This window comes from Natrix helvetica, assembly GCF_964273705.1.
Source record: "Natrix helvetica genome assembly, chromosome: 2".
NCBI lineage: Eukaryota > Metazoa > Chordata > Lepidosauria > Squamata > Natricidae > Natrix > Natrix helvetica.
Genome location: NC_138552.1, coordinates 252,642,694 through 252,670,214, shown reverse-complemented (window position 1 = coordinate 252,670,214; position 27,521 = coordinate 252,642,694). Strand labels below are relative to the sequence as shown.

Genomic DNA, 27,521 nt, shown 5'->3' with positions numbered 1-27,521 from the left:
TATGCTCACTGCATGGAGACCTCACACAAGGTCTCCACAGCTCCCCTTTGAGGAGAGGAAAAATTTTTATCATCAGTGCCAGTAAAGAGAAGGAGAGATGAGAGACATCTACAGAAAAGGACAAGTTTTTGAACCAAGGCTGAAGAGAGCAGTTTCAGAAATTACTGTACTTGACTAAAATCCTCAGAGATCATCCGAATGAGGGATCCGGGAATAACCGAGATAAAGAGCATTACATTGGGAAGGATAAATATAAAGGTCTAGCTGGTAATATTTTATAACAGTAATTTTACTTTGGAATATATGCAATTATTTAAGCTTTATGATGTCTGATATATCTTGTCCTGGATAAGATATATGCAACCTGGTATCTCTTTGCAATGAAGTCGCTTTATATTATTAGGAGATCTATCACCTTTTATCTTATCTTCTCCTTTGCAGTTTTATGTGGGAGATTTCTTTAACATGCTAACTGGTTTTAATAGCACTTTACTTTTATCTCCTTGCCATAGAATGCTTTTTACCAGCGATAACTTAATGCTGAACAGGGATTTTTGCATCTTCTCCTTTCCTTTTTTTTTTTTTAAATAGTAATTTCAATTATCATTTGTCAGATGGAGCTGCTTTAACATTATAAAGACCAGAAGGTAGCACTGAAGAATTTAATTCATTTTTATCATTTTTTCTTCCTTTGTATTTGCCAGTAAGGCCACGGACTATGGAATTCTTATCTGCCTCATATGCCGGGACTGGGGAGAGCATCCTAGGATTCTCCAGGAGGTTAAGTGGAAGCAGCAATATCTGGTGTATGTGTGTGTGTGTGTGTGTGTGTGAGTGTGTGTGTGTGTGTGAGAGAGAGGGGGGGTTGCTCCCAATTCGACTGAACTGGTAGTGGTATTTACAATAATACAATAATACAATAATAGAGTGGAAGGGACCTTGGAGGTCTTCTAGTCCAACCCCCTGCCTAGGCAGGAAACCCTTTACCGTTTCAGACAAATAGCGATCCAACATCTTCTTAAAGACTTCCAGTGTTGGGGCATTCACAACTTCTGGAGGCAAGCTGTTCCACTGATTAATTGTTCTCACTGTCAGGAAATTTCTCCTCAGTTCTAAGTTGCTTCTCTCCTTGATTAGTTTCCACCCATTGCTTCTTGTTCTACCCTCAGGTGCCTTAGAAAATAGTTTGACTCCCTCTTCTTTGTGGAAACCTCTGAGATATTGGAACAATGCTATCATGTCTCCCCTAGTCCTTCTTTCTCTTCAGCTAAACATACTCAGTTCCTGCAACCATTCTTCATATGTTTTAGTCTCCAGTCCCCTAATCATCTTTGTTGCTCTTCTCTGCACTCTTTCTAGAGTCTCCACATCTTTTTTTACATCATGGCCTGGATCACAGAACCGGCAACGACCCAGACTGGCCACGCCCCTGAACCTGTTCCCCGGTCGCTGCTGCCATTGCTGGCATGTTGTTTAGTAGTGCATGCATGTGCACAGTTCATTGTAAATTGCTATGTGCATCTGCAAAGAACAATTTACATTGAACCGCATGTGCGCTCATAGCACACGTCTGTCACGCGCATGAAGCGAACCAGTAATAAAACTGGGAGCAACCCACCTTTGGTGTGTGTGTGTGTGTCCTTGGTGCTTTCTGTGCTTGGTTGTTTTCTTGCAGACATTTCATTACCCAAACTAGGTAACATCATAAATGTCTAGAAAACAACCAACCTCAAAGAGCACCAAGGACTCTCATTTCAACCCTGAGCTGCAAATATTTTCCTTTATTGGCAACAATATCTGTCAAGCGGCTTCATCAAAGCAAGATTGTTGTTGTTAGTTGCGAAGTCGTGTCCGACCCATCATGACCCCATGAACAAAGTTCCTCCAGGCCTTCCCGTCCTCTACCATCCCCTGGAGTGCATTTAAGCTCACACCTACTGCTTCGGTGACTCCATCCAGCCACCTTATTTTCTGTTGTCCCCTTCTTCTTTTGCCCTCAATCTTTCCCAGCATTTAAGTTCTTCTCCACTGAGAAGAGGTTAGGGTGTGTAAACCTAGGAGATTATGGGGAGAGAAGGGTTGAGATCTCTAGCTTTTCTGCCATATACAGTCCTCTATTTACAACGAGTCCCAAATTTATGTTGCTAAGTGAAAACTTTTTGAGCGTTGCCTCATTTTATGGCTTTTCTTGCCACATTTGTTAAGTGAATCACTGCAGTTGTTAAATTGCTAACACGATTGTTAGGTAAATCTGGCATTCCCCGTTGACTTTGCTCCTCAGCAGGTCACAAAAGGGGATCACATGACCGCAGGACACTGAAGCCATCATAAATATATGTGAACCAGTTGTCAGGCATCTGCATTTTGATCATGCAACCATGTTGTAAGTCACTTTTTTCAGTGCCGTTGTAACTTTGCACGGTCACTTAAATGAACTGTTATAACTCGAGGATCACCTGTAATAGTTGTCCAGGTTTTTGCAAACTCATTTTGCAAACTCATCATTTTAGATTTCTGTTATATTCGTATGTAAATTTCTACATCAGTAGTGGGATTCAATTTTTTTTACTACCAGTTCTGTGGGCGTGGCTTGGTGGGCGTGGCATGGCTTGGTTGGGTATAGCTTGGTGGGCGTGGCAGGAGAAGGATATTGTAAAATCTCCATTCCCTCCCCACTCCAGGGGAAGGTTACTGCAAAATCCCTATTTCCTCCCGATCAGCTGGGACTCGGGAGGCAGAGGATAGATGGGGGCGGGGCTAGTCAGATGTGGCATTTACCTGTTCTCCAAACTACTCAAAAGTTTCGCTTCCAATTCTCCAGAAATGGTAAGAACCTGCTGAAATACCACCTCTATTCTACATGTAAGAAACCTTCTGAAGTCAAATTTTATATTACAGGGATCAGGTCTAATTAGATTTTCAGAATCCAAATGCACATCTGGCATTTCCTTAAAAGTTTACTAGATAGCAGATGGATAGCTATCCATACATAGCAATTTATTGATACCAGACCTACTGTACTCCAATGCAACCACCATCCCGTACCGATTTCATTATAGGGAGATGAGTGCTTTGCTATGTCATGTGCTCTATATTGAGGGACTAAACCTGTGCAGGCAGTTTCCCCTCATCTTTGTGCTGAGTTAGTACTCTCCATGTGCTGTACGGTGTGCTTTTTCTGAATATGTTGCTCTAATTCAAAGTGAGCCAAAGCAGCACTATGATTTTTTGGCAGTCAAAAAAAATATGCCTGGGAGGTGTTAAGGAGAAGATGACATCTCCTTGACAGAGGACCGCACGGAGTATATCTGGATGGTTGCCCAGAATACTTGAGGTGAAAATTATTCTTCTAGGTTCTTTTAAACATTAGGTTAAAACTGTTCCATGTGTTAAAAAGCCACAAACAAACAAAGACAGTGGGTTGGACTAATTACAATCTTGGATGGCCTTTTTAAAAAAGTATTTTATACTCACTAGCATTATTTTTCTTTTCTTTTCTCCTGTGATGCTTCCAGCTTTGAAATATAATGTATTTGGGGTACTGGTTTTGATCTCGCTCAGTAAATTAATATTTTAAAATTGATCAAAAAGGTGTCATCAGTATAGCTCTCAGAGCCTTAGTGAACACGTGCAAGAGTTATTAAAACCATCTGGAAACCTTGGGGTGGTTAATCCTTTTCTTTCTCTGAGGCGGGCCACGTTGCAGTTAATCCTGCTGGAATTAAGCCTCTCATCAAATAATATCTGTGTCTGGATCAAGCTTATTTCTGTGTAATTTAATGAAGTAAGGTTAACAAGTGATGGGGCCTCACTGCTTTTGCCTAACTTAATAATTGGTCAGAAAGGTAACTTTTCTGCAGTACAGTATAGAAAAGTTTTTTCTGGAACTATTAGGAGATAGTGAAATGGTTTTTTGCGCTGTTATGGCGCAGTAGTTAGGGTGCAGTACTGCAGGCTACTTCTGCTGACTGCTGATTGCCAGCAGTTTGGCAGTCCAAGTCCCACCTGATCAAGGTTGACTCAGCCTTCCATCCTTCTGAGGTCGGTAAAATGAGGACCCAAATCGTTGGGGGCAATAGGCTGACTCTGTTAACCACTTAGAGAGGGCTGTAAAGCACTGTGAAGCGGTATATACCGTATTTTTCAGAGTATAAGACGCACTGGAGTATAAGACACACCAAGGGGCGGAGTTTTAATTTGCCTGTTAAAGAGGCAAATTAAAAAAAACTTTTTTGCACTCTGCAAACCTCCCAAGAAGGCCCTGTTTTTTGCGAAAATGGGCCCGTTCCCCCCCCCAAAAAGACATGAATAGCCTTTAAAGGGCTTGCAGAGTGCTCCGGGGGGGGAACGAGCAAAAAACGCCCTGTTTTTCGTGAAAACGGGCCCGTTCCCCCCCCCAAGGCATGAATAGCCTTTAGGGGGCTTGCAGAGTGCTCGGGGGGACAAAATTGAGCAAAAACGGCCCATTTTTGCTCATTTCTGCCCTCCCCAGCCCCCAGGTGCTCTCTAAAAGCTTCCTACAAGCTATGCACAGCCATTTTGGTGAAGGGGTGGAGTTTTGGGAGGCAAAAACCGCTATATTCAGTGTAAAAGACCCACCCAGATTTTCAGCCTCTGTTTTGAGGGGAAAAGGTGCATCTTATACTCCAAAAAATACGGTAAGTCTAAATGCTATTGCTATTCTTGAGAGCATCTTGCTAGCCAAAGTAGTAGGGTAGTATATAAGTACCAGTCAAACTTTCCTTTCTTTCTCATGATCCCCTCTAACTTCCAGATTAAGCACACAGAACATCATGAGACATGAATAAATGAATACTGTACTACAGATTCCATCATTACTAATTGTTGTTCATTCTGGTGGGGGAATGATAGAAGTTGGAGTCCAGCAACTTGTAGAGAGCCACACATTCTCTATCCTTTTTTATGAGATGGTCCTAAGCATAAGACAAGCATCTTGCCATTGTTTCTGTCCATCAGTATCAGAATGTACATGGCTATAGAGAATGTGGAGGATTGGGAACCAATGATTATAGATAAAGGTCGCATAATCAATAATATTAATAGGGAAAGGAGGTGAAAGCAGTCTAGAGAAAAGAAGGACTAAGGGTGATATGATACCGGTAGCAATATTCTAATATTTGAGACGTTGCTACAAAGAGGAGGGGGTCAACTGTAAGCAGGACAAGAAATAATGGATGGAAACTAATCAAGGAGAGAAGCATCATGGAACTAAGGAGAAACTTCCTAACAGTGAAAATAATTAACCAATGGAACAGCTTGCCGTCAAATGTTGTGGATGCTTTATCACTGGAGATTTTAAAAAAGAGATTGGGCAGTCACTTGTCTAAAATGGTATAGGGCAGTGATGGCGAACCTATGGCATGCGTGCCACAGGTGGCATGCGGAGCCATTTGTCAGGGCACGCGAGGCGCTGCCCTGTCAGCTGGCCAGCGCGCATGTGCGCACTGGCCAGCTGAGTTCACCGTTTTTAAAAGCCATTTTTTCGCCCTCCCCAGGCTCCAGAGGCTTTATAGGAGCCTGGGGAGGGCAAAAAGAGCTCCGAACGCGTCAGGGAAGCCTCCGGACCATCCCTGAAGCCTTCAGAACACTTAAAAGTGACTTCCGGTTTGTTCGGAGGGTCATTTTAAGTGTTCCGAAGGCTTCAGGGAAGCCTCCGGATGGTCCCTGAAGCCTCCCGAGGGCCTCCGGGGGGGCGGGGGCGGGAGAGGCTCTTTTCGCCCTCCCCAGGCTCCTATAAAGCCTCTGGGGCCTGGGGAGGGTGAAAAAATCATGTAAAAATGGAGGGGGGTCGCGCCTGTTATGCGCACATGTGCACAAGGGTCGTGCATTGCATTATGGGTGCGGCACGCCCGCACACAACCCCCCCTGCACTCTTCCCACTTGTGGCACGCGAGCCAAAAAAGGTTCGCCATCGCTGGTATAGGGTCTCCTGCTTGAGCAGGAGGTTGGACTAGAAGACCTCCAAGGTCCCTTCCAGCTCTATTCTGATTGATTGATTGATCATTAATCTTCACTAATGATCATCATTAGTGATCATTAATATTAATAGGACGTAAGTGACAGCAATTACAAACCCAAATAATGTAAAACAAATATAATCTCTATTCATAAAGCAGTCTTAATAATGTAAACATTATGGCAATAGAAGGTTAATTAACTCCTGTAGCGGAATAAAGGGTCATTAGTTTGATTCAGGCCGCTTATGATAGAATCAGATTTTTTGATTAGCTGTGATTCAGTGGTTTAGTTGTGGAGTCAGTTTTTCATTTTTTTTTAAATCTTCCAAATATCACTTTAATGGCAGTAGCAGTTTTCTTGGGAAGTTCAAATATTTTCCCACTTTATTTGGAATGTTGCCATTTCTGCTGTTGGATCTGTATGTGTCTATTGTTTTGTCTAAATAATAATAATTTGATGTTAAAAGCAGAATGCAGTTCAGGACATGTTGCACTGGAGGATTAACTATTAACAACCTTTGATATTGGTGCTGACGTTATTACATCTTGTAGTGCTGCCAGAGAAATTTTATAGAATGTATAATCCAAATGTATTTTGGAAATGTAAACAACATGAAAGGACATTTTATCATTCTTGGTGGACATTAAAATAGCTGAAAAATGTTGAATTCAAATACATACTTTGATACAGACAGTGTTAAAGACCAATATTCAATTGAAGCTGGAACTTTTCTTTTTAGGATTAATGGATAAACAGTTAGAAAAAAAGCCATGGAAGATTATTTCAGTATATGATTACCGTGGCGAGATTACTATATGCACAGAGATGGAAAGATTGGACACTACCCAATACGGAGGAATGGTTGGTGAAGTTAATAGATATTGCTGAAATGGATAAATTGACTACTTTGATTAGAGAAAAGATATTATCTAAATTTCTTGGTGACTGGTGGCCTTTTTGTGTAAAAATGAATGAAAAATGAATTTGTGATCTATGCTTTGATAATTAAACACAATAGGTTATGATGAGAAAAGCAATATGATGGAACTTTAGAAAGAGAGATTAAAATATATTTGTAATTTTAACTGCTGTGAAGAATTTCAGAAGCCATTTCTTTATATCTTTTTTGTTTTCTCTTTTCCCTCAACTTTTTTCTTTTCTTTTCTTCCACTTTTTGCTTTTTCTATGATTTCTTTTTCTTTTCTTCTGCCTTACCTTATATTAGTTTGTGTTAATCTTGTTTAAAGGTTTTAATAAAAATCATATATATATATATAACATAAACACACACACACACACACACACAGATATATATAAAATCGTAGATTTTCACGGGTGTAGGTATGCTGGTTTTGTTGTATTCGGGTCTTTTCCCGTGTAAGGTTGAGATTGTCTTTGCAACGTTTCGGCAGGATCTCACCTGCCATCTTCAAGCAATGTGGGCTTAAAATGGGAACGGAGCTGCCGTCTTTCTGTAAGTCTTGGTGGGAGGGGATGGGGTGCTGGCTTTTTTTCAGTAAGTGGAATGATTGGTTGTGTGGTTGTATCATGATTGGTAGATTGGTGCTGATTGGTGCAGGCTGTGTGTGCATTGTTGTTTTGTATTTTAACGGCTTGGGTGGTGGGTGGTGTTCGTTTTTTGGCTAGGGCTGGTTTCCAGATGTTTGGTAGGCGGGAGGTATCATCACGTTTGTTCATGCTGTGGGGGTGTTTCTCTATTTTGATGGCTTCCATGATTATTCTCTTGTGGAGGTGTTCTGTTTTGGAGATTAACCTGGCTCCTTCAAAGTTGATTTCATGTCCTGTAGCTTTAAGGTGCTGGAAAAGGGAGGAAGTTTTTTCTTTTTTTTCTTACTGCATTCTTGTGTTCTGTGATGCGTGCATTTATCCTTCTGTTTGTTTGTCCTATGTATATTGCTGGGCAGATTTTGCATGGTATTTTGTAGACTCCTTGGTTTTCTAGTTGGATTTTGTCTTTGGGGTTTCTTAAGATATTGGCTATTTTTTGGTCAGTGGTGAAGGCTGTCCTGATATTGTGCTTGTGGAGAATTTTGCTGATTTTATCTGTGGTGCCTTTGATATAAGGGAGGAGGGCGATGCCATTGTCCTGTTCTGTGTCTTGGTTTTTTGGGGGAGTCTCTTTTTGGATTAGGTTGGTGATTGTTTTTCTTTGGAATCCATTGGAGATTAATACATTTGTGAGTTTGTGTAATTCAGTTTTCAAGTGGTCTTTGTCGGCTAGGCGTTTGGTTCTGGAGATGAGGGTCTTGGCTACAGAGTTGATCTGTGCAGGGTGGTGATGGGATTGTGCATTTAAGTAGCGGTTGGTGTGTGTTTTTTTCTGGTAGATGGTGTGTCCTAGGGAGCCATTAGGTTTTTTGTAGATTAGGACATCCAGAAAGGGAAGTTGGTTGTTTGCTTCTATTTCCATGGTGAATTGTATTTTGGGGTGTAGGCTGTTGAGATGTGTGAGGAAGTTGTCCAGTTTTTCTTTTCCGTGTGGCCAAATCACAAAAGTGTCATCAACATATCTAAGCCAGAGTTTGGGTTTGTGTTCAGATTTGTCTAAGGCGTTGGTTTCAAAATGTTCCATGTATAAGTTTGCAATGACAGGTGAGAGGGGTGATCCCATGGGTGCTCCTTCTATCTGTTTGTATCTTTGTCCATTATGGATGAAATATGTGTTGGTTAGGCAGTGGTTGGTCAGGTCTAGGATGTGTTTAGGGGGGTTGTGTTTTTTCTGGATGGCTGTCAAGGCTTCTTTTATAGGCACTTGGGTGAAGAGGGATATGACATCGAAACTCACAAGTAGGTCGCTGGGTTGTATGTTTTGTTTCTTTATTGTTTCTATGAAGTGGAGTGAGTTTTGTACGTTTGAGGTGATGGTTTCTGCGTAGGGTTGGAGTTGTTTGGCGAGGAATTTGGCAAGATTCTGTAGAGGTGAGCCTATGGAGCTGACTATGGGTCTGAGTGGTGTTCCTTCTTTGTGTATCTTGGGGAGCCCATAGAGTTTGGGGCATCTGGAAGATTTCTCTCTGGGGATGATTCTTTGCTGGATCTCTTCACTGATGGCAGAGGCTTTTATTTTGGATTTGGTGGTTTTTTCCAGGTAGGTGGTGGGGTCTGTGTTTATAGGTTTGTAAGCAGGGTCTTGGAGTAGCTTGGATAGTTTGGCTTGGTAGTCAGATGTGTTCATCACCACTGTGGCATTTCCTTTGTCTGCTGGGAGAATGATTATGTTGTTGTCTTTCCTCAGGTTGGAAAGTGCTTTTTTCTTCTTGTTGCTGTAAGTTGCTTCTGGGTGGATTGCTGGAGCAAAGGACGTTGCTGACTGCAAGTCTGATTTTATTGGCTTCATCTGGGTTGATTTTGATGAGTGTAGCTTCAACTCCGCATATGATGTCTTCAGTTGGGATGCATTTAGGGGCAACTGCAAAGTTGAATCCTCTGGAAAGGACATTGGTTTCAGCTGTGGTGAAACTTACTGAGTTTCTCACTTACTGAAAAAAAGCCAGCACCCCATCCCCTCCCACCAAGACTTACAGAAAGACGGCAGCTCCGTTCCCATTTTAAGCCCACATTGCTTGAAGATGGCAGGTGAGATCCTGCCGAAACGTTGCAAAGACAATCTCAACCTTACACGGGAAAAGACCCGAATACAACAAAACCAGCATATATATATACGAGAGGCTTGAAGTCCGGAGAGCCACCATCTTATGTGACCTAACATTCCTACGCAACTGCCGAGACAAAAGCCTGATCCCCACATGCTTCCAACTAAAATTCCATTCACAAACCTCAGCCACCGAAAGGATCCTGAAAAGAACTGAATTAGCCCTAATCAGAAACGAACTCCACAGGAAAAGATTCCTACTAGACCAAACCAACCGGGACCTACTCACTCTTCACCTCAAACTCAGCAACAAAATCCACCCAGCACTCTGGGACAAATTCAAACAACTAGCCCTTTGGAGAGCAGAAAAAGAAACCTTCTATAAGACAGAAAAACACTCCAACAAACTCTACAGACTAGAAAAACGACAGAAGCCTAACCCCCCTCCTCAGCAACTCATGAAACAAACAGTACACAACATATCAGACAGAACCCTCACCACAGCTGAAACCAATGTCCTTTCCAGAGGATTCAACTTTGCAGTTGCCCCTAAACGCATCCCCACTGAAGACATCATATGCAGAGTTGAAGCTACACTCATCAAAATCAACCCAGATGAAGCCAATAAAATCAGACTTGCAGTCAGCAACATCCTTTGCTCCAGCATTCCACCCAGAAGCAACTTACAGCAACAAGAAGAAAAAGCACTCTCCAACCTGAAGAAAGACAACAACATAATCATTCTCCCAGCAGACAAAGGAAACGCCACAGTGGTGATGAACACATCTGACTACCAAGCCAAACTATCCAACCTACTCCAAGACCCTGCTTACAAACCTATAAACACAGACCCCACCACCTACCTGGAAAAAACCACCAAATCCAAAATAAAAGCCTCTGCCATCAGTGAAGAGATCCAGCAAAGAATCATCCCCAGAGAGAAATCTTCCAGATGCCCCAAACTCTATGGACTCCCCAAGATACACAAAGAAGGAACACCACTCAGACCCATTGTCAGCTCCATAGGCTCACCTCTACAGAATCTTGCCAAATTCCTCGCCAAACAACTCCAACCCTACGCAGAATCCATCACCTCAAACGTACAAAACTCACTCCACTTCATAGAAACAATAAAGAAACAAAACTTACAACCCAGTGACCTACTTGTGAGTTTCGACGTCATATCCCTCTTCACCCAAGTGCCCATGAAAGAAGCCTTGACAGCCATCCAGAAAAAACACAACCCCCCTAAACACATCCTAGACCTGACCACTGCCTAACCAACACATACTTCATCCATAATGGACAAAGGTACAAACAGATAGAAGGAGCACCCATGGGATCACCCCTCTCTCCTGTCATTGCAAACTTATACATGGAACATTTTGAAACCAATGCCTTAGACAAATCTGAACACAAACACAAACTCTGGCTTAGATATGTTGATGACACTTTCGTGATTTGGCCACATGGAAAAGAAAAACTGGACAACTTCCTCACACATCTCAACAACCTACACCCCAAAATACAATTCACCATGGAAATAGAAGCAAACAACCAACTTCCCTTTCTGGATGTCCTAATCTACAAAAAACCCAATGGCTCCCTAGGACACACCATCTACCAGAAAAAAACACACAGCAACCGCTACTTAAATGCACAATCCCATCACCACCCTGCACAGATCAACTCTGTAGCCAAGACCCTCATCTCCAGACGCCTAGCCGACAAAGACCACCTGAAAACTGAATTACACAAACTCACAAATGTGTTAATCTCCAATGGATTCCAAAGAAAAACAATCACCAACCTAATCCAAAAGGAGACTCCCCCAAAAAACCAAGATACAGAACAGGAAAATGGCATCGCCCTCCTCCCTTACATCAAAGGCACCACAGATAAAATCAGCAAAATTCTCCACAAGCACAATATCAGGACAGCCTTCACCACTGACCAAAAAATAGCCAACATCTTAAGAAACCCCAAAGACAAAATCCAGCTAGAAAACCAAGGAGTCTACGAAATACCATGCAAAATCTGCCCAGCAATATACATAGGACAAACAAACAGGAGAATAAATGCACGCATCACAGAACACAAAAATGCAGTAAGAAAAAAAGAAAAAACTTCTTCCCTTTTCCAGCACCTGAAAGCTACAGGACACGAAATCAACTTTGAAGGAGCCAGGTTAATCTCCAAAACAGAACACCTCCACAAGAGAATAATCATGGAAGCCATCGAAATAGAGAAACACCCCCACAGCATGAACAAACGTGATGATACCTCCCGCCTACCAAACATCTGGAAACCAGCCCTAGCCAACAAACGAACACCACCCACCACCCAAGCCGTTAAAATACAAAACAACAATGCACACACAACCTGCACCAATCAGCACAAATCTACCAATCATGATACAACCACACAACCAATCATTCCACTTACTGAAACAAAGCCACCACCCTATCCCCTCCCACCAAGACTTACAGAAAGACGGCAGCTCCGTTCCCATTTTAAGCCCACAGCTTGAAGATAGCAGGTGTGATCCTGCCGAAACGTTGCAAAGACAATCTCAACCTTACACGGGAAAAGACCCGAATACAACAAAACCAGCATACCTACACCCGTGAAAATATATATATATATATATATATATATATATATATATATATATATATATATATATATATATATATATATATATATATATATATATATATATATATATATATATATATATATATGTGTGTTGTATTTGTGCTAATAAAATAAAGGGAGACTAGTATAGATCCATTTCGAGCTATTTAGCTCTCATCAGCTAGCCATACCCTTACAGGGATTCGAACCTGGGCTGTATTATACACTAGGCAAGAGTTTTAGCCACTATGCCACAGGCTTCTCCTCCTTTATCAGCTGAGCCAGGGAAATAAGTATCTGTTTGTGTTACAACCCCTGGTATGACCCAATATGGGAGGGAGCTCACTCCTCCCTCCTTCTGTCCTTTCGGCTCATCACAGAAAACCATCCAGGCAGAAACCCATATTTTTATTTTTAATGTTGCCTTTTTATATTTGTGTTGTATTTGTGCTAATAAAATAAAGGGAGACTAGTATAGATCCATTTCGAGCTATTTAGCTCTCATCAGCTAGCCATACCCTTACAGGGATTCGAACCTGGGCTGTATTATACACTAGGCAAGAGTTTTAGCCACTATGCCACAGGCTTCTCCTCCTTTATCAGGCTAATATATAATATATATAATTTTACAGTATATACAGATACAGTGTACACACACACACACACACACACACACACACACACACTATGGCCCAAACAGTTGCAAAGCCATCTGGATTAATTTATTTATTGCATAGTTTAGTCCTGTGGTAGGTGGGGTCTTTATTTTGTAACCTGATAATCTTGTAATCTGTAGTGCTTTTAGGCTAGGAGAGTAGTCTGGTGACAACAAGAAGTCTACCGATTTGAAGAGGGAAGTCTGCTTGTTTTTCTCTAATTTTAAATGGAAGCCTTGGATAGCAACAAATTACGTTTCGTCACATTTCTTCTAGGTCTGACTTATAACAGATTACTTCTGGGTACCAATGTGCCATTATTGATCTGTTGGAGTGATTTGTTTTTTAGTGCTACATCTCACAAAACTTGCATTTTTATATGCGGGTTTATCTGTGATCTTTTATATATCCAGCATCCTGCTGTGCCTGCAGAATGCCCAGTTTGACAAAAATGTTCAGTCAGAAGCCTTTTAAAGTTGCAACTGTGAGATAAGAGGCTAGATGATTTGATTAAATAATTAAATAAAGTGAGCTACTGTTTAGACACTTGGCATCTTTATTCTCCAGAAAAATTCCATGGAAATAAGATATAGCAGGGAAATAATCTGATTTTTTTTTAAAAAAGAAATGAATGGTGGGCTCTTTTGCCAGAATAATAGGAAGAGAAAATGGAGAAACTGGTTTGAGATGGGACGGGCTAGGAGGCAACCCAATTTGGGAGAGGAGGAATGTATGTATCCTGGAGTTGGTGTCTGCAAACAGCAAGATGGACAAGAGAAACCTTAGCCAGAAATATGAAAACAAGACAGTGGTTTTCTATTTGGAGAGGGAGTTTTTGAAAAAGAGAGGGAAATTAAGGACTTCTAAGCTATGCCTGTGATTTTACATTTAATTCTCTGCCTCTAATTGTTAGCAAGTTACTTAGCCTTTGTGAATAATTGCAGCTCCCAATAAGAGACTTATAAGTATCATATGTAATCCATGTTGAATGGGTTAGTATTTGTGTGACGTATGTAATGCATGTGTATATAACACATAAATAGAGATTTAGAGATAACTGATCTATCTACTGGTATGTATGTATGTGGCTGTTCTTTATGGTAGCTGAATTGAAGTAATGATGCAGTGATTGTTCCTGGACTTTTACAGGGCTCAAAAAGAGTCTTAAGATCCAATGAATATGTTTTACCGCCTGGAGGCTTGATGGAGACTGATCTGGAGTTAACATTTTCACTGCAGGTAACTTTAACTTTCTTGGGAAGAAATAAGAATTGTGTCTCAGTAAAAGCTTTATTTATCTATTTTGAACAGAATGTATTTAAGAATAGCACTTTAAGTAACTATATTATGAATTGTTAAACAGTGTTTGTCTTCTATTTGTAACCTATGATCGATATTCTTAAAGCATAATTCTTGCTATATTTATTCTGAAATAAACCCACAGTGTTCAAATGATCTTATTTTCATAATTATATAGTTATTATTTTCATAATAACCAGAGCACAAATGTGATTGGAAAATAGCCTTAAGTTGTGCTCAGAATAAACTAATTATACAATAATACAATACAATCTCTCCTTGATGGAGAGAAGCAACTTAGAACTGAGGAGAAATTTCCTGACAGAACAATTAATCGGTGGAACAGCTTGCCTCCAGAAGTTGTGAATGCCCCAACACTGGAAGTCTTTAAGAAGATGTGGATAGCCATCTGTCTGAAACGGTATAGGGTTTCCTGCCTAGGCAGGGGGTTGGACTAGAAGACCTCCAAGGTCCCTTCCAACTCTACTATTGTATTGTATTGTATTGTATTATTGTATAATTAGTTTATTCTGAGCACATCTTAAGGCTATTTTCCAATCACATTTGTGTTCTGGTTATAAAATGAAGCGTAAATGAAGGAATATGGAGGCTGCTTGAGAGATCTGGTATATTCCTTCTTTACCTCTCTGTGAATGTTTCACCAGAAGCACCTAAAAAATGGTATTTCATGTGAATACTCTTTCTTTACAGTATCCACATTTCCTGAAAAGAGATGGTAATAAGCTCCAGATCATGCTGCAGCGCAGAAAGCGGTATAAGAATAGAACTATTCTGGGCTACAAGACTTTGGCAGTGGGCATCATTAACATGGCTGAGGTAAATGGAACTGGAAAAAGATTGTAGCACAGCTATCCGGGAACTGGAGGGGAAGAGGATGCTTATTTAGGGTGTAGATTTAGGAGCAGAATATAATACTGGTGGCTTTGTACATTGTCCAAGAAAAGCATGGAATGGTATTAGTCTGTGCTAGAGGCCTTTTGTATTGAATTCTCTACTCAGGTCATGCAACACCCCACAGATGGAGGGCAGCTTTTGGGCCTTCACAGCAACATCAAGGATGTGAGCATCCGGGTGGCTGAAATCAGCATCTACTCACTTTCTAGTCAACCTATTGATCATGAAGATGGAAATGTCCCCTCTGGTCCCAAAATCAAGGCGTCTGGTAAGGTTTTGTTTATAAAGCTTCACCCTGCAGGGTTTAGTTGAAGTTTGCTCCAAATCCTGTTTGACCCAAATCCTTTGGTCAGGTCTGAATTATATTGTTATTCTACCCTGAGGTATTTTTTTCTACTTCTCCACAATAACGTTAGTGATCCTTCTTCTAACGTGTGGCTAAATACTGGCATACACTCTCCAAAATCATTGTAATTGGCCCCAGTTTGGATACCTTCGAAGAGGAATTCCACAAATTGTAACTATAGGCAGGAAACATTTCGGTACCATGTGCTTGGGAACACAACCAGAAGGGAGAGAGCCAAACACCTGATTGAAAAACTAAAGAATGTGCTGACTGTATCTCAGATTAAAATAAGAACCGTAGAACACACATTTCAAATGTAGCACAATTCTACAGGTAAAATTGTTGCCTAGAAATGGCTTCCAAATGAGATTAAATTGTAGATCACATTTACTTTTTAGATATGGAGTTATTCTATACCTTGAGGCATAATCCCCCAGTTTAATTCACCATTCACTCATAGAGGAGATCAGAGATCTTTTCCATTCAAGAGCATATAATATCAGTTCCATATGTTTTGAAGAAATGCATGGTTTAGTGATGTTTAATAAAAACACCTCAAGTTGTAATGGGATTACAACTTTCAAAATTTGTTCCCTTCTGAGATGAATTGGCATTATTATGTTCTGTTGTCCTTTGTCACTCTTCTTATGAACCTTGCAGTTACTTCCTTCCATTCACGTGTAGCCTTCCGTTAGAAAATCTAGTGCCTTATTGCAGTATTTTCTTCCATTCTTCTGTATCAATTCATGAGTGGCCATGGTAACTATCTTTTTTCTATTCTAGATCGCTCTCCAGATATTGATAACTATTCTGAAGAAGAGGATGACAGCTTTTCCTCTGAGCAGGAAGCCAGTGATGATGCAGTACAGGGCCAAGTACGTATCTACATATTTGCCTTTCTACTACTTTTCCTGTAAGACATGAATTCAAAAGCTGGGTATTTTTCAAGTGTATTTGAGTTACAAAAGCCTCAGTCCTTGAGTATGATAAGACTTGGACAACAAGATTGATTACCCACTCTTATTAAAATAGATTAGGAAGAGTGTACCTTTTTGAGTCACCCTTCCAGCTGTCCAGGAAGGAGTATATTTTAGTGCTAAGTACCAGGTATCAGTTGCTAGTCTCTTTCCTCCCACTTCAGCAGCTAATCTGTACCCAGTTTATAGAATGGCTTAGGGGAGGGAGAGGGGGAGAGAGAGAGGGGGGGGGGGGAGGGAGAGAGAGGGAGAGAATACAATTGATTAAAAGGATGTTTAGTAGATGATAAAGTACAAGAGAGCCGCAAACTGAGACTTGAGATCCAGTGGATTTTTGTCCTGCAATTCAAACACATGTAATAAGTGATTAAGGGTTTTTCTTCCTTCACTTACCAGAAATAGCAGGTTTTTTTCACTGTGGATGGATGCTTATGAGAGAAACAAAAGCTATTAAGGGAGAAAAACAGGTTTCCAGCAACAGTGTTAAATCTATTGAGATATTTATCAGAGAGCAACCAATAAGTATCTGGAATGATACTATTAAAATAGTTTTAATGGATTGCACACATTCTTTTGACCCAGAATAAGCTGACTTTTAAAATATACCTTCTGAGAAGATTCCCCACCTCAACTTTCTATTCATTGATCATCAGCCATGTAATCTCTATTTGTTGCTCTCTAAAACTCTCTAATAAATATCCAAGGAATCACAGAGTTCATTTAACAGGCCTCCCTCCGAAACCAGATGGTCATGACTGTGTATTGCCCTCTCTTTCTATTCAGGATTTATATGACGAAGAGGATGAAATGAGGAAGCCAAAGAAAGCCAGGCGGAAAATGATCCGAACTACATCAATGACCCGAGTAAAGTCAGCCCTTTTTTTCCTGGGGGTGGATTTCTGTGGGCTTTAGCTAAGATCAGGAATAAAGGCACTCCATAATAAACCATGATTCCAAGTCCCACTTCACTTTTCCCCTTTCTTCTCACAAGGGAATCTAGGTGCCATCCATAAATACATTCAGAGAGAGGGAGGGGGAGAGAGAATTTCATGTAGACTTCCATCAACATAGATTGCAGAGTTAGGTGGGTTATAGACTTCTTTCTGGATTCAGATTCTTTTTTTTTTTTAGAATATAATGATATTTTCTGGTTTTTGCCATGAAAGCTAGTTAGTCATGCTCAGGATATCCACATGCATTTCATCTGATATTACTTAACGCTATCACATAGAAGATGGGATTGATTTGTTTCATAATACAGGATAAGAAATAATGGGTTTAAATTACAAGGAAGTAGATTTCAACTGGACATCAGGAAAAATGTCTTAATGGTAAGGGCTATTTGACATGGGAGTAGACTGCCTGCAAGAATGGTGGACTTCACTGAAGATGTTTACATTTATGTTGGATGGGAAGTCATTGTAGTCCATTCCTATAGAAGTAGAGGTTGGACTAGATCAGGGGTCCCCAAACTTGGCAACTTTAAGACGTGTGGACTTCAACTCCCAGAATTCTCCAGCCAGCTTTGAAGTTGAAGTTGAGTTGAAGTCTACGCGTCTTAAAGTTGCCAAGTTTGAAGACCCCTGGACTAGATGTTCAAAGTTCCTTCCAGTTCTACAGTTCTGTGATTCCGTGAATATGTGTTATAACATGCATAAGAGCAGTAACTTCTAGATAGGAAGCTGTTGGGATAAAAAGGCCGTACCTAAGAGGCATCCACATCCAGCAGTTGGCAGCAATAGGTGGAGTTCCCCCTTTGCAGCGCAGTGACTCCAACTACTGGTCTTTCCTTTTTCATCTTAAGTTCCGCTGCTCCTGCTGCTCCTTATTAAATCCACAAATGATTAGACAAATGAATGGAAGATGGTGACCATCTGTGCCTGGAGAATCTGGAGAGGTTAGCTCCTAAGAAAGAAGCTGACACTGATGCTGCTATTCACAAGGGGTTGCTCATCCTCTCCCTTTGGAAATTGGGAGAAATTGGGCTGCTGATAGATCATTTTGGCTTCAGTGTTTAGACAATGTTTTAGTTCTGCTAGGGAAGAAATGGCAAGGTGGGCCAATTACAGAATGTATTGTAGTTCAGCTAGAGCAGTGGTTCTCAACCTGTGGGTCGGGACCCCTTTGGGGCTCGAACGACCCTTTCACAGGGGCCGCCTAAGACCATTGGAAAACACATATTTTCGATGGTCTTAGGAACCGAGACACCAATTTTATGGTTGGGGGGCACCACAACATGAGGAACTGTATTAAAGGGTTGCGGCATTGGGAAGGTTGAGAACCACTGAGCTAGAGGGAGGTAGCAAAGGAAGACTCTTCCTTTTTTACTAAATCTGTTTCCTCTTTTATTATATTTAGCAACCCAACTTCAAGCAGAAATTTGTTGCCTTGCTGAAGAGGTTTAAAGTGACAGATGAGGTAAGGAAATTGATTTCCGCTGAGTCACAGGCGCGCAGGAGGGAGGGGGAAGGAGGAAAGGGGGCGGGGGAGGGAGGGAAAAATAAAAACAAAACAAAACAAAAAATGAAGAAAATTGATTTCCGATAGATGCGGAGGCAGACTACTTTCCTTCTTCACTCAATATTTTTTGAACATTTTTACTGAATATTTTAAAAGGGGAAAAAACATAAACCTAAAGAGGAGGAGAGGGAAAAGCACAAAGCAAGCAAATAGGAGATTTACATCCATCATCAGATTAATTAAATCATACTTGATCTTAGCCAGAAGGCTGAGAAATGAATATTAGCGTCAGTGATAAGCACAATATGAAATATAACTTAAAGTGAAACATTATAGTCTAATCCATTATTTACATGTTAACATTTTATGCTAAGAGAAACCCAACTTTTGGATGGAGTCTGTAAGTAGAATCTTTAAAAAATAATAATGTTCTCCATCTTATATTCAGTTCTGTGGCAGATTCATTTTTTCCCAAGACGTTTTTATTTATTTATTTATTTCTAGCTTACTGGGCTATTTACACCATAAATGTAAAAGGTTATTTTAGACCGACTAAAATACCACTACAACATAATTTGTTACTCTAATGAATGAATTGCATGTATGTCTCAGAGCAGAGCATTGGGTATCTTAGCAACTGTTAGCATGGACAAAGCTTAGTTTGATATAGTTTGTAGAAATATAGTTTATTTTTAGTTAATCACATTTAGTAGAAATTACCCTGCAATTAATTTCTTGTGGGAGTATCTGCTGCAGAAACTGTAACTGGCTCTTATGGCCAAGGTGCTTGCATGGCCACACCAGAAATGCAGTAGAATCCCACCAAAGAGATCCCTGCATTTGCTTGCTCTAATTCAATGTGCTTTCATTGCGTCAAATGCAGCAGCCAGTGCAATCGATGGGAAGAATCCTGTGGCCTTCAGATGCTGCAGTCTGCAGCTCCCATCTTTGATCATGGTGATGGGGGCTGATACAAATTGGAATCTGATAAGTTCTGGAGGGCCACAGATTTCTCCACCCCTTTCTGAATGTACTGTAAGGATTTTTCAGTGCACTAGTTCCTACTTCATTTCTCATGCACGGGAGGATTAAGTCTCCTCCCATCCTTGAAGGATGCTATATTGCTTGTTATTTCCACTTCCCCCCAGGTTAATATTTTTTTACTGTCTTCATTTCACATTCACAGCTTGCCGCAACAGTAATAGAAATCAGTGCCATCAACATGCTGTTTTAATGCCTTCTCCAGCAGATCTCCCCCCCCCCCCCCCCAATTGGGTGCAAACCATCCAATAGCCAAAGTGCTACTCCTTATTATAGTATTTATTATCCTTTCTGTTTTGGTTCCTGGGCTGGCCTTAGGTCATCAAAATTTGAAAGGTTTGATTGACTAAAAATGTTGACAGATGTGGGTGGGGGCAGCCCCCTTCCCCTGCATTTCATTTATTTCATAACAGCTGGCAGCACTTGGATATAGGTTGCAAGCCAGGAAAGGGAAAGCATGCAGCGTAATCTGGTTCTGAGTTACTTAAAAGTGCTCCTTTGATCCCAGAGCATTAGGAGACATGCTCTGTGTACACTAGTATATGCACTACCTCAGGAGAGTAGAAAAACATTCTCCCAGAATTATTTGCTTATTAGTGATTCTGTAATTTGGCTTTAATTAATTTAGTTTTGCCTGATGCTGCAGACTGTAAAGCAAATCCTCTGCTTTGTTCATCGAGATAAAACTTTGATCCCGTAGGACTTAATTTCCAAGTTTTTCAGGAGGAGGGAGCACTCCTTCCCCCCCAACCTGATGGCCTGGTTTAAGCTTCTGCATGCAATTACTCGTACTCTCGCCGTGTCTCTATTTTATAAATCCTTCCACGGTGGAGTGCTAGGCAGGGGATGTTGAGCTGGGTAGCTTTGGGGGGGCTCCTTCAGGATCAGAGGTGTTTTATTGTATAGCATAAAGCAGGGGTCTCCAACCTTAGTAACTCTAAGCCTGGAGGACTTCAACTCCCAGAATTCTCCAGCTAGCTTTGAAGTTGAGTTGAAGTCCTCCAGGCTTGAAGTTGCCAAGGTTGGAGACCCCTGGCATAAAGGCTTATGCTTAACCACTATGGGATTGATCAGTAACACTTTCAAAATATAGAGAATGTCTAAGATTCCTACACTTAGAGAACAAACTATTTCTTCCTTTTTCTTTTAAGAGTTTCTGGAGAGCTATAGTTATGTTAGACTTTTTCAGCAAAACCAACAAAGAATTCTGTGGCACTTTAAAGATTTTTCTCATGAGCTTTTATAAATCATAGTCCACTACATTAGTTGCTCTGCAGAGGCCTGTTCCCATTTCTGCCGTAATTTCCCAAACGTGTAAAAAAAAGTCTATCCTTCCATAAGCAGCTCACTATAACCTCTGAATGATCAGAAAACTAAGTTGTGGTTTGTGGACCACAGTCCTTTAAAAATTGTCCATGCCTGCTTTATGATTATTAATTTGAGAGACTCCGAAAGTATTCGGAAAATTAAGAAATTAAGAGTCTCTTTCTCTTTTTTCCTCCAACACACTTTCATCTCTAGACCACTATACCTTCATGTGACATAGGATAAATGAACCATTATCTGAAATGGATAAATATATGTAAGCCCTGAATTACCAAAGCTATATATGTATAAATGGCTGTGTGTATCGTGTGTATGTTCCAGCATAACTTTGAAAGGCCTTGAGCAATTTTAACCAAATTTGGTACACTTTACTCTCTGGAAAAAAATACTGTGGGGGGTAAGACACCCCTAACACCCCTTGGGATGTGTGTTCTGTTGAGATACAGCCTGTTGTGCCTTAAAATGGCTTCTATTGTACTGCCATAAAATGGATTCTACTGTACAGCACAGAGGGGTTGCCATGGTAATGGCTTCACAGTACTCCACAAGGGGGCTCCTGCTGGTAAGGGGGAAAATCCAACATTAGAAATTACATTTGGTCCAGACATTTCCCCCCCCCCCCTATAAATAAATACCCGTTATCAGCTAGTGTTATAAAAACCTGAATACACTCCAATTCTTATTGTGTTCTTGTGTTCTGCGATGCTTGCATTTATTCTCCTGTTCGTTTGTCCTATATATGTAGCTGGGCAGATTTTGCATGGTATTTCGTAGACTCCTTGGTTTTCTAGCTGGATTTTGTCTTTGGGGTTTCTTAAGATGTTGGCTATTTTTTGGTCAGTGTTGAAGGCTGTCTTGATATTGTGTTTGTGGAGAATTTTGGTAATTTTATCTGTGGTGCCTTTGATGTAAGGGAGGAGGACGATGCCGTTGTCCTGTTCTGTGTCTCGGTTTTTGGGGGGAGTCTCCCTTTGGATTAGGTTGGTAATTGATTTTCTTTGGAATCCGTTGGAGATTAATACGTTTGTGAGAGTGTTAATTCAGTTTTCAGGTGGTCTTTGTTGGCTAGGAGTTTGGTTCTGGAGATGAGGGTCTTGGCTACAGAGTTGATCTGTGCAGGTGATGGGATTGTGCGTTTAAGTAGCGGCTGGTGTGTGTTTTTTTCTGGTAGATGGTGTGTCCTAGGGAGCCATTGGGTTTTTTGTAGATTAGGACATCCAGAAAGGGCAGTTGGTTGTTTGCTTCTATTTCCATGGTGAATTGTATTTTGGGGTGTAGGCTGTTGAGATGTGTGAGGAGGTTGTCCAGTTTTTCTCTCCCGTGTGGCCAAATCACAAAAGTGTCATCAACATATCTAAGCCAGAGTTTGGGTTTGTGTTCAGATTTATCTTAGGCATTAGTTTCAAAATGTTCCATGTGTAAGTTTGCGATGACGGGTGAGAGGGGTGATCCCATGGGTGCTCCTTCTATCTGTTTGTATCTTTGTCCATTATGGATGAAGTATGTGTTGGTTAGGCAGTGGTTGGTCAGGTCCAGGATGTGTTTAGGGGGATTGTGTTTGTCCTGGATAGCTGTCAAAGCTTCTTTTATAGGCACTTGGGTGAAGAGGGATATGACATCGAAACTCACGAGTAGGTCACTGGGTTGTAGGTTTTGTTTATTGTTTCTATGAAGTGGAGTGAGTTTTGTACGTGTGAGGTGATGGATTCTGTGTAGGGTTGATGTTGTTTGGCGAGGAATTTGGCAAGATTCTGTAGAGGTGAGCCTATGGAGCTGACTGTGGGTCTGAGTGGTGTTCCTTCTTTGTGTATCTTCCGTGCCAAACATGGCTTTTCATATGTAATAAAAACAGGAAAAAAGAAACCACGAATTAACGGATGAAATTATTACTTTATGTTGCTGTATCATTTTCTTCCTCACCGTCGTTTGTGATCTCCAGGTTTTGGATTCTGACCCAGTGGATCAGACCCAGGAAGTGGAGGAAGATCTGGGCCTGCTCTATGACAGCCTTGAGGAATGCAACAACAGTGACAGCGGCCCTGAGATTGAAGATAATGAAAGTGTTCATAGCACACCTAAGCCAACTTTGAGGTAAGAGCTTAGATGAAAAGCCACTGAGTCTGGCTTGATGAACTGTGGCAGGAAATATTTGTCCTGCAAAGCTTTCCTTTGGATTTCAGCCTCTCAACATTGTCTCCAAAATTCAAGTAACTCCACGCCCAGCCAGGAATCTTTTGCACATCTACTCCAAAGCAAGCCCCAGTTGAGTTCACTCAGGCTCAGTCCCAGAGAGCCGGATTTGGGACGGCAGCCCTGATTTTCCTTCCCCCTCAATGCAGCTGGGCTGACGACTTGCAAGACACAGTTTTCCGCATTTGTGATTCATTTGCTGGGAAAGGGGAGACTTGGGATCATAAAGTAATTTGGTGATAGATGGGGATAGCTTGAGGCTGACCTCAAATGTGACAGGCTAATAAAAGAGCCTTGCGTAAGCCACAACAGACCAGCAGGGATTGATGAAGTAGCCAAGCTCCTCTGGGGCAATTATGCTGAGTCTGCCTTGCAAATGACAGGGTAAAAGAAGAGAGAGAGAGAGAGAGAGAGAGAGAGAGAGAGATTGGGGGTGAATTTTGTATTTTAGTGCTTGCCTGAGGAAGCGGTGGACTATCTCTCTCAGTGTTTTCACGTGGTTTTTCTTTCACAGGGACAGGCGTCCAATTTTATTAATCATGAGGATGGTTTTGTGATAATCTGAGAGATGGAATAGGTCTACAGTTAATCTGTATCTCTTAGTTCTGCAAAGCTCACTATTGGGAACAGTGCAGTGGACAATCAGAGCCTAGATGGAATTGAATATTTTCTTACTGAAAAGGATAAGCAGACTTTTCTGAGCAGGTGCTCTACAGATGGGTTCAGCTGTAACTCTGGTGCTTAGGAATTGTGGTCCAGCACAGTCAGAGGACAACGCTCAATGTTTATTTTATTTTTTACGGTACAAAAAACTTTGGGGGAATATCTGACTGGTTGCTTACAAAGCAGGAAACGGGGCTATTCCTTCCTTGGAGATTCTCCATATTCTAACCTAGGCTTCCCAAGAGCATAAAGCAAACTCATTGTCGAGACAAAAACCCCTTTTATTAATTTGCTGTGAATTCTGCTCATTCACATCAAGCAAAGTCTTTCAAGGGAGAATTTACAGTCACAGACCTTATCTGGCTTGGAGAGCTGCCAGGCTGATATCTGCAAAACTTGGCAAGGAGTCTCGGAGAGCCATGAACCAATTAAACGAACTCATTGTCTCCTGCAAACTCCACTCCCCTTTCGCTCCTCTTTAATTTCCTCTGGGAGGGGCTATATTCATCGTCCACCTATGGCCTTACTCCCAAGTCGACTCCTGTTCTTTAGCTGTTCCCTTCGGCTGGAAACTCTGCGCATGCGCACACTGGGAACAGGCTCCAGCTGTTCATCTGCCTCACTGCTGTCTGACTCTGAAGGCAGCTGATAACTGCCCCCTCTCTGCCTCGGACACAGAGCCCTCATCAGAGCCTTCCCCAGACTCCAGGACTGACCCATGTTCCTCCCCAACCTCCTCACTGTCCAAATTTGCTGCCAGCTCCACTGGCTGCTGGCGGGCCACAACACTCCAGTTGTGCCATGCCTGTTTCTCCCAAGGCAGCAAACATTTTAGAAAAGTTTCTCCTCGTTCCTGAAGGTCATATCTGCACAACTTCCTGTAAATTGATTTCATTCATGGTAGATAAATCGCTAGGAATATTCTTATCTGTACCACATTTGAAACATAGATAATGGAGGTACATAATGAACACCTCAGATCTCCAGGAAAAAGGCCTTGCAGATTAGTCCACAAAGACGGTTGTGTTTGTCCTGTAAGTTTGAGAATGTTCTGCAGTTCATCAGTGACTTGAGAAAAGGGGAAGGGTATTTCCCATTGAGAAAAATTCTCTGTTCAGTGCATCTTCTCGGGGAGAGGGGGCGGTCTATAAATTTAATAAATAAATAAATAAATTTAGTGATATGGTAATGCCTTTTTTTATAAGCCCCAAGATTGGCTTTTGTGTATTTGAGATGACACTTCTAAGACAATATCCTTGAAATTAGCTCCATCAGAAATCTATTTGCCCAGATGTTTCCATCTTTGAAGAACTGTCAGTCTGATCTGAGTGAGTTAATGTTACGGTAGTTAGAAGCACACAGGAATAACTTTCTTCTGTTTTACACTTTCAGTAGAGCTTGCCTTGAGGTTATGGTCCTGACATATGCATAGTATTGTAGAGGGGTTATGCAGACATACATGCATAAACATGCACATCCCATTAGAGCCGCAGTGCCGCAGTGGTTAGAGTGCAGTATTGCAGGCTACTTATGCTGACTGCCGGCTAGCTGCAATTTGGCAGTAGGCCAGCGATGGCGAAGCTTTTTTGGCTTGCGTGCCATAAGTGGGGGGAGCGCAGGGGGGTCGTGTGCAGGCGTGCCGCACCCATAATGCAATGCGCGACCTCCCAGTGCGCATGTGTGCACTAGAGGCGCGACCCCCCATTTTTACATGCTTTTTTCGCCCTCCCAAGGCTCCAGAGGGTCTATAGGAGCATGGGGTGGGCGAAAACAGCCTCCCCCGCCCCCCTGGAACCCTGACAAATGGCTCCACATGCCACCTGTGGTACACGTGCCATAGGTTCGCCATCACTGCACTAGGCTCAAGGTTGACTCAGCCGTCCATCCTTCCGAGGTCGGTAAAATGAGGACCCAGATTGTTTGGGACAAAACGTTGATTCTGTAAACCGCTTAGAGAGAGCTTAAAGCACCATAAAGTGATATATAAGTCTAAAGTGCTACTTCTCTTTTTATTTTTTATTTATTTATCACATTTTGCCAACCCCATCACAGAGAAACTCTGGGCAGTTTACAGTAAATTATTAAAACATAGAAACAATATATAAAGGTTAAAATGTAAAAGGAGACAAGTTCTTTGCAAAAGTCTGACTTTTGTAAGGAACTCATCTCCTTTTACATTTTAATCTTTATTGATTTAACCTTTGTGTGTATCATGTGAAATCTGAAAAAAAAAATATCTTGGCTCATTTGGGTGATTCCACTTTCTGGAAGCAGAACCTGTGTTCACCAGACACTTCATACTGCTCCTTTTCAGATCTTGGAAATGCAAGATCTTTACAAAGAATCATGTAATCTGAGTTCTTGCAGGTAGATTTGAGTAAATCTCCGAATCTCCCAACTCTTATTTGTCTTCTGATAGAAATCATGCGACTCAAGTCTTACCTAAACCCAGCAATATGTTTTAATGCTGTGCAATAGCCAGGAGTTAGACCAATCTGCAATGTAGATCTTATCCTTTAGCTGTGCTATTGGGGCATATTTCTTACAAAATAAAGTAGCAAGCTTGAGCCAAAGCAGACTCACTTAGTTTCCCTTCCTATAATAGAAATCATAGGTAACAGTTACCTTTCAGTTTTGCATTTGATTTCCCCCCTCAGCCATTTCAATCCTAACAATAGGTTTGAACAATAGCTGTCCTCTTTCTTCTGTAGGTTCAGTTACTTGAGGAGAGAATCTAGTTGGTTGGGGAGAATATACTTGTTCTAGCTGGAAGCAGAAGTGCTTTGCTCTATTTGATTCCTTCTCTGTTGAAAGTGATACTTCAAAACCCCTTTGCTCACAAGGATCGCTCCCCCCTCCCAACTATCTTTTTGTGTTGCTGAAAGGCCAGGGCTTTGGTGATGGGTTTGCTTGTGGTGCTCAGTAGGGATAGAGAATGGGGTGGAATTCAAGCTTGGGTTATGGTGACTTCACTTCTCCCTCATTTCTCTTTCTGTCTGTCTGTCTCTCTGTCCGTCTGTCTGTCTGTTTCTTCTGCAGGCGCTTCTTTGAGGGCGTCTCTCACTCTGGTTCCCAGACTGAGATCAGCAGTCTGCACAGCCAAAAAGGGCAGGAGCGAGAGTCGGGCAGCCCTGTGAGTTGTTTTTCCTTCCTTCTTTCCTTCCTTCCTTCCTTCCTTCCTTCCTTCCTTCCTTCCTTCCTTCCTTCCTTCCTTCCTTCCTTCCTTCCTTCCTTCCTTCCTTCCTCCCTCCCTCCCTCCCTCCTCCCTCCCTCCCTCTCTTCCTTCCTTCCCCCAACTTTCCAGTTTGCCCCTCCAGAAACTCTGTGCTTTAATAACAATTCCTGCTACACGCATTTGCTTTTCTTTCTTCTGTCTTTCCTTAATGAGCTTCTTTTTCCCCCAATGTAGAAGAAGTAGG

At 41.5% G+C, this 27,521-nt stretch overlaps 1 protein-coding gene across 3 annotated transcripts in view; it reads left to right on the top strand.

Moving 5' to 3' along the window:
• Positions 1 to 27,521, top strand: part of LOC309387847 (phosphofurin acidic cluster sorting protein 2-like) — a 197,247-nt gene that overhangs the window by 148,458 nt on the left and 21,268 nt on the right. For 2 of the 3 annotated variants that reach the window (XM_081944740.1, XM_081944741.1), the window contains exons 3-10: positions 14,035 to 14,124; positions 14,896 to 15,021; positions 15,205 to 15,367; positions 16,229 to 16,320; positions 17,206 to 17,286; positions 18,781 to 18,840; positions 23,189 to 23,340; positions 27,142 to 27,235. In XM_081944740.1, the coding sequence (XP_081800866.1) occupies positions 14,035 to 14,124; positions 14,896 to 15,021; positions 15,205 to 15,367; positions 16,229 to 16,320; positions 17,206 to 17,286; positions 18,781 to 18,840; positions 23,189 to 23,340; positions 27,142 to 27,235 (858 nt within the window). The remainder of the gene's footprint in view (positions 1 to 14,034; positions 14,125 to 14,895; positions 15,022 to 15,204; positions 15,368 to 16,228; positions 16,321 to 17,205; positions 17,287 to 18,780; positions 18,841 to 23,188; positions 23,341 to 27,141; positions 27,236 to 27,521) is intronic. The other variant, XM_081944742.1, reaches the window with a different exon arrangement.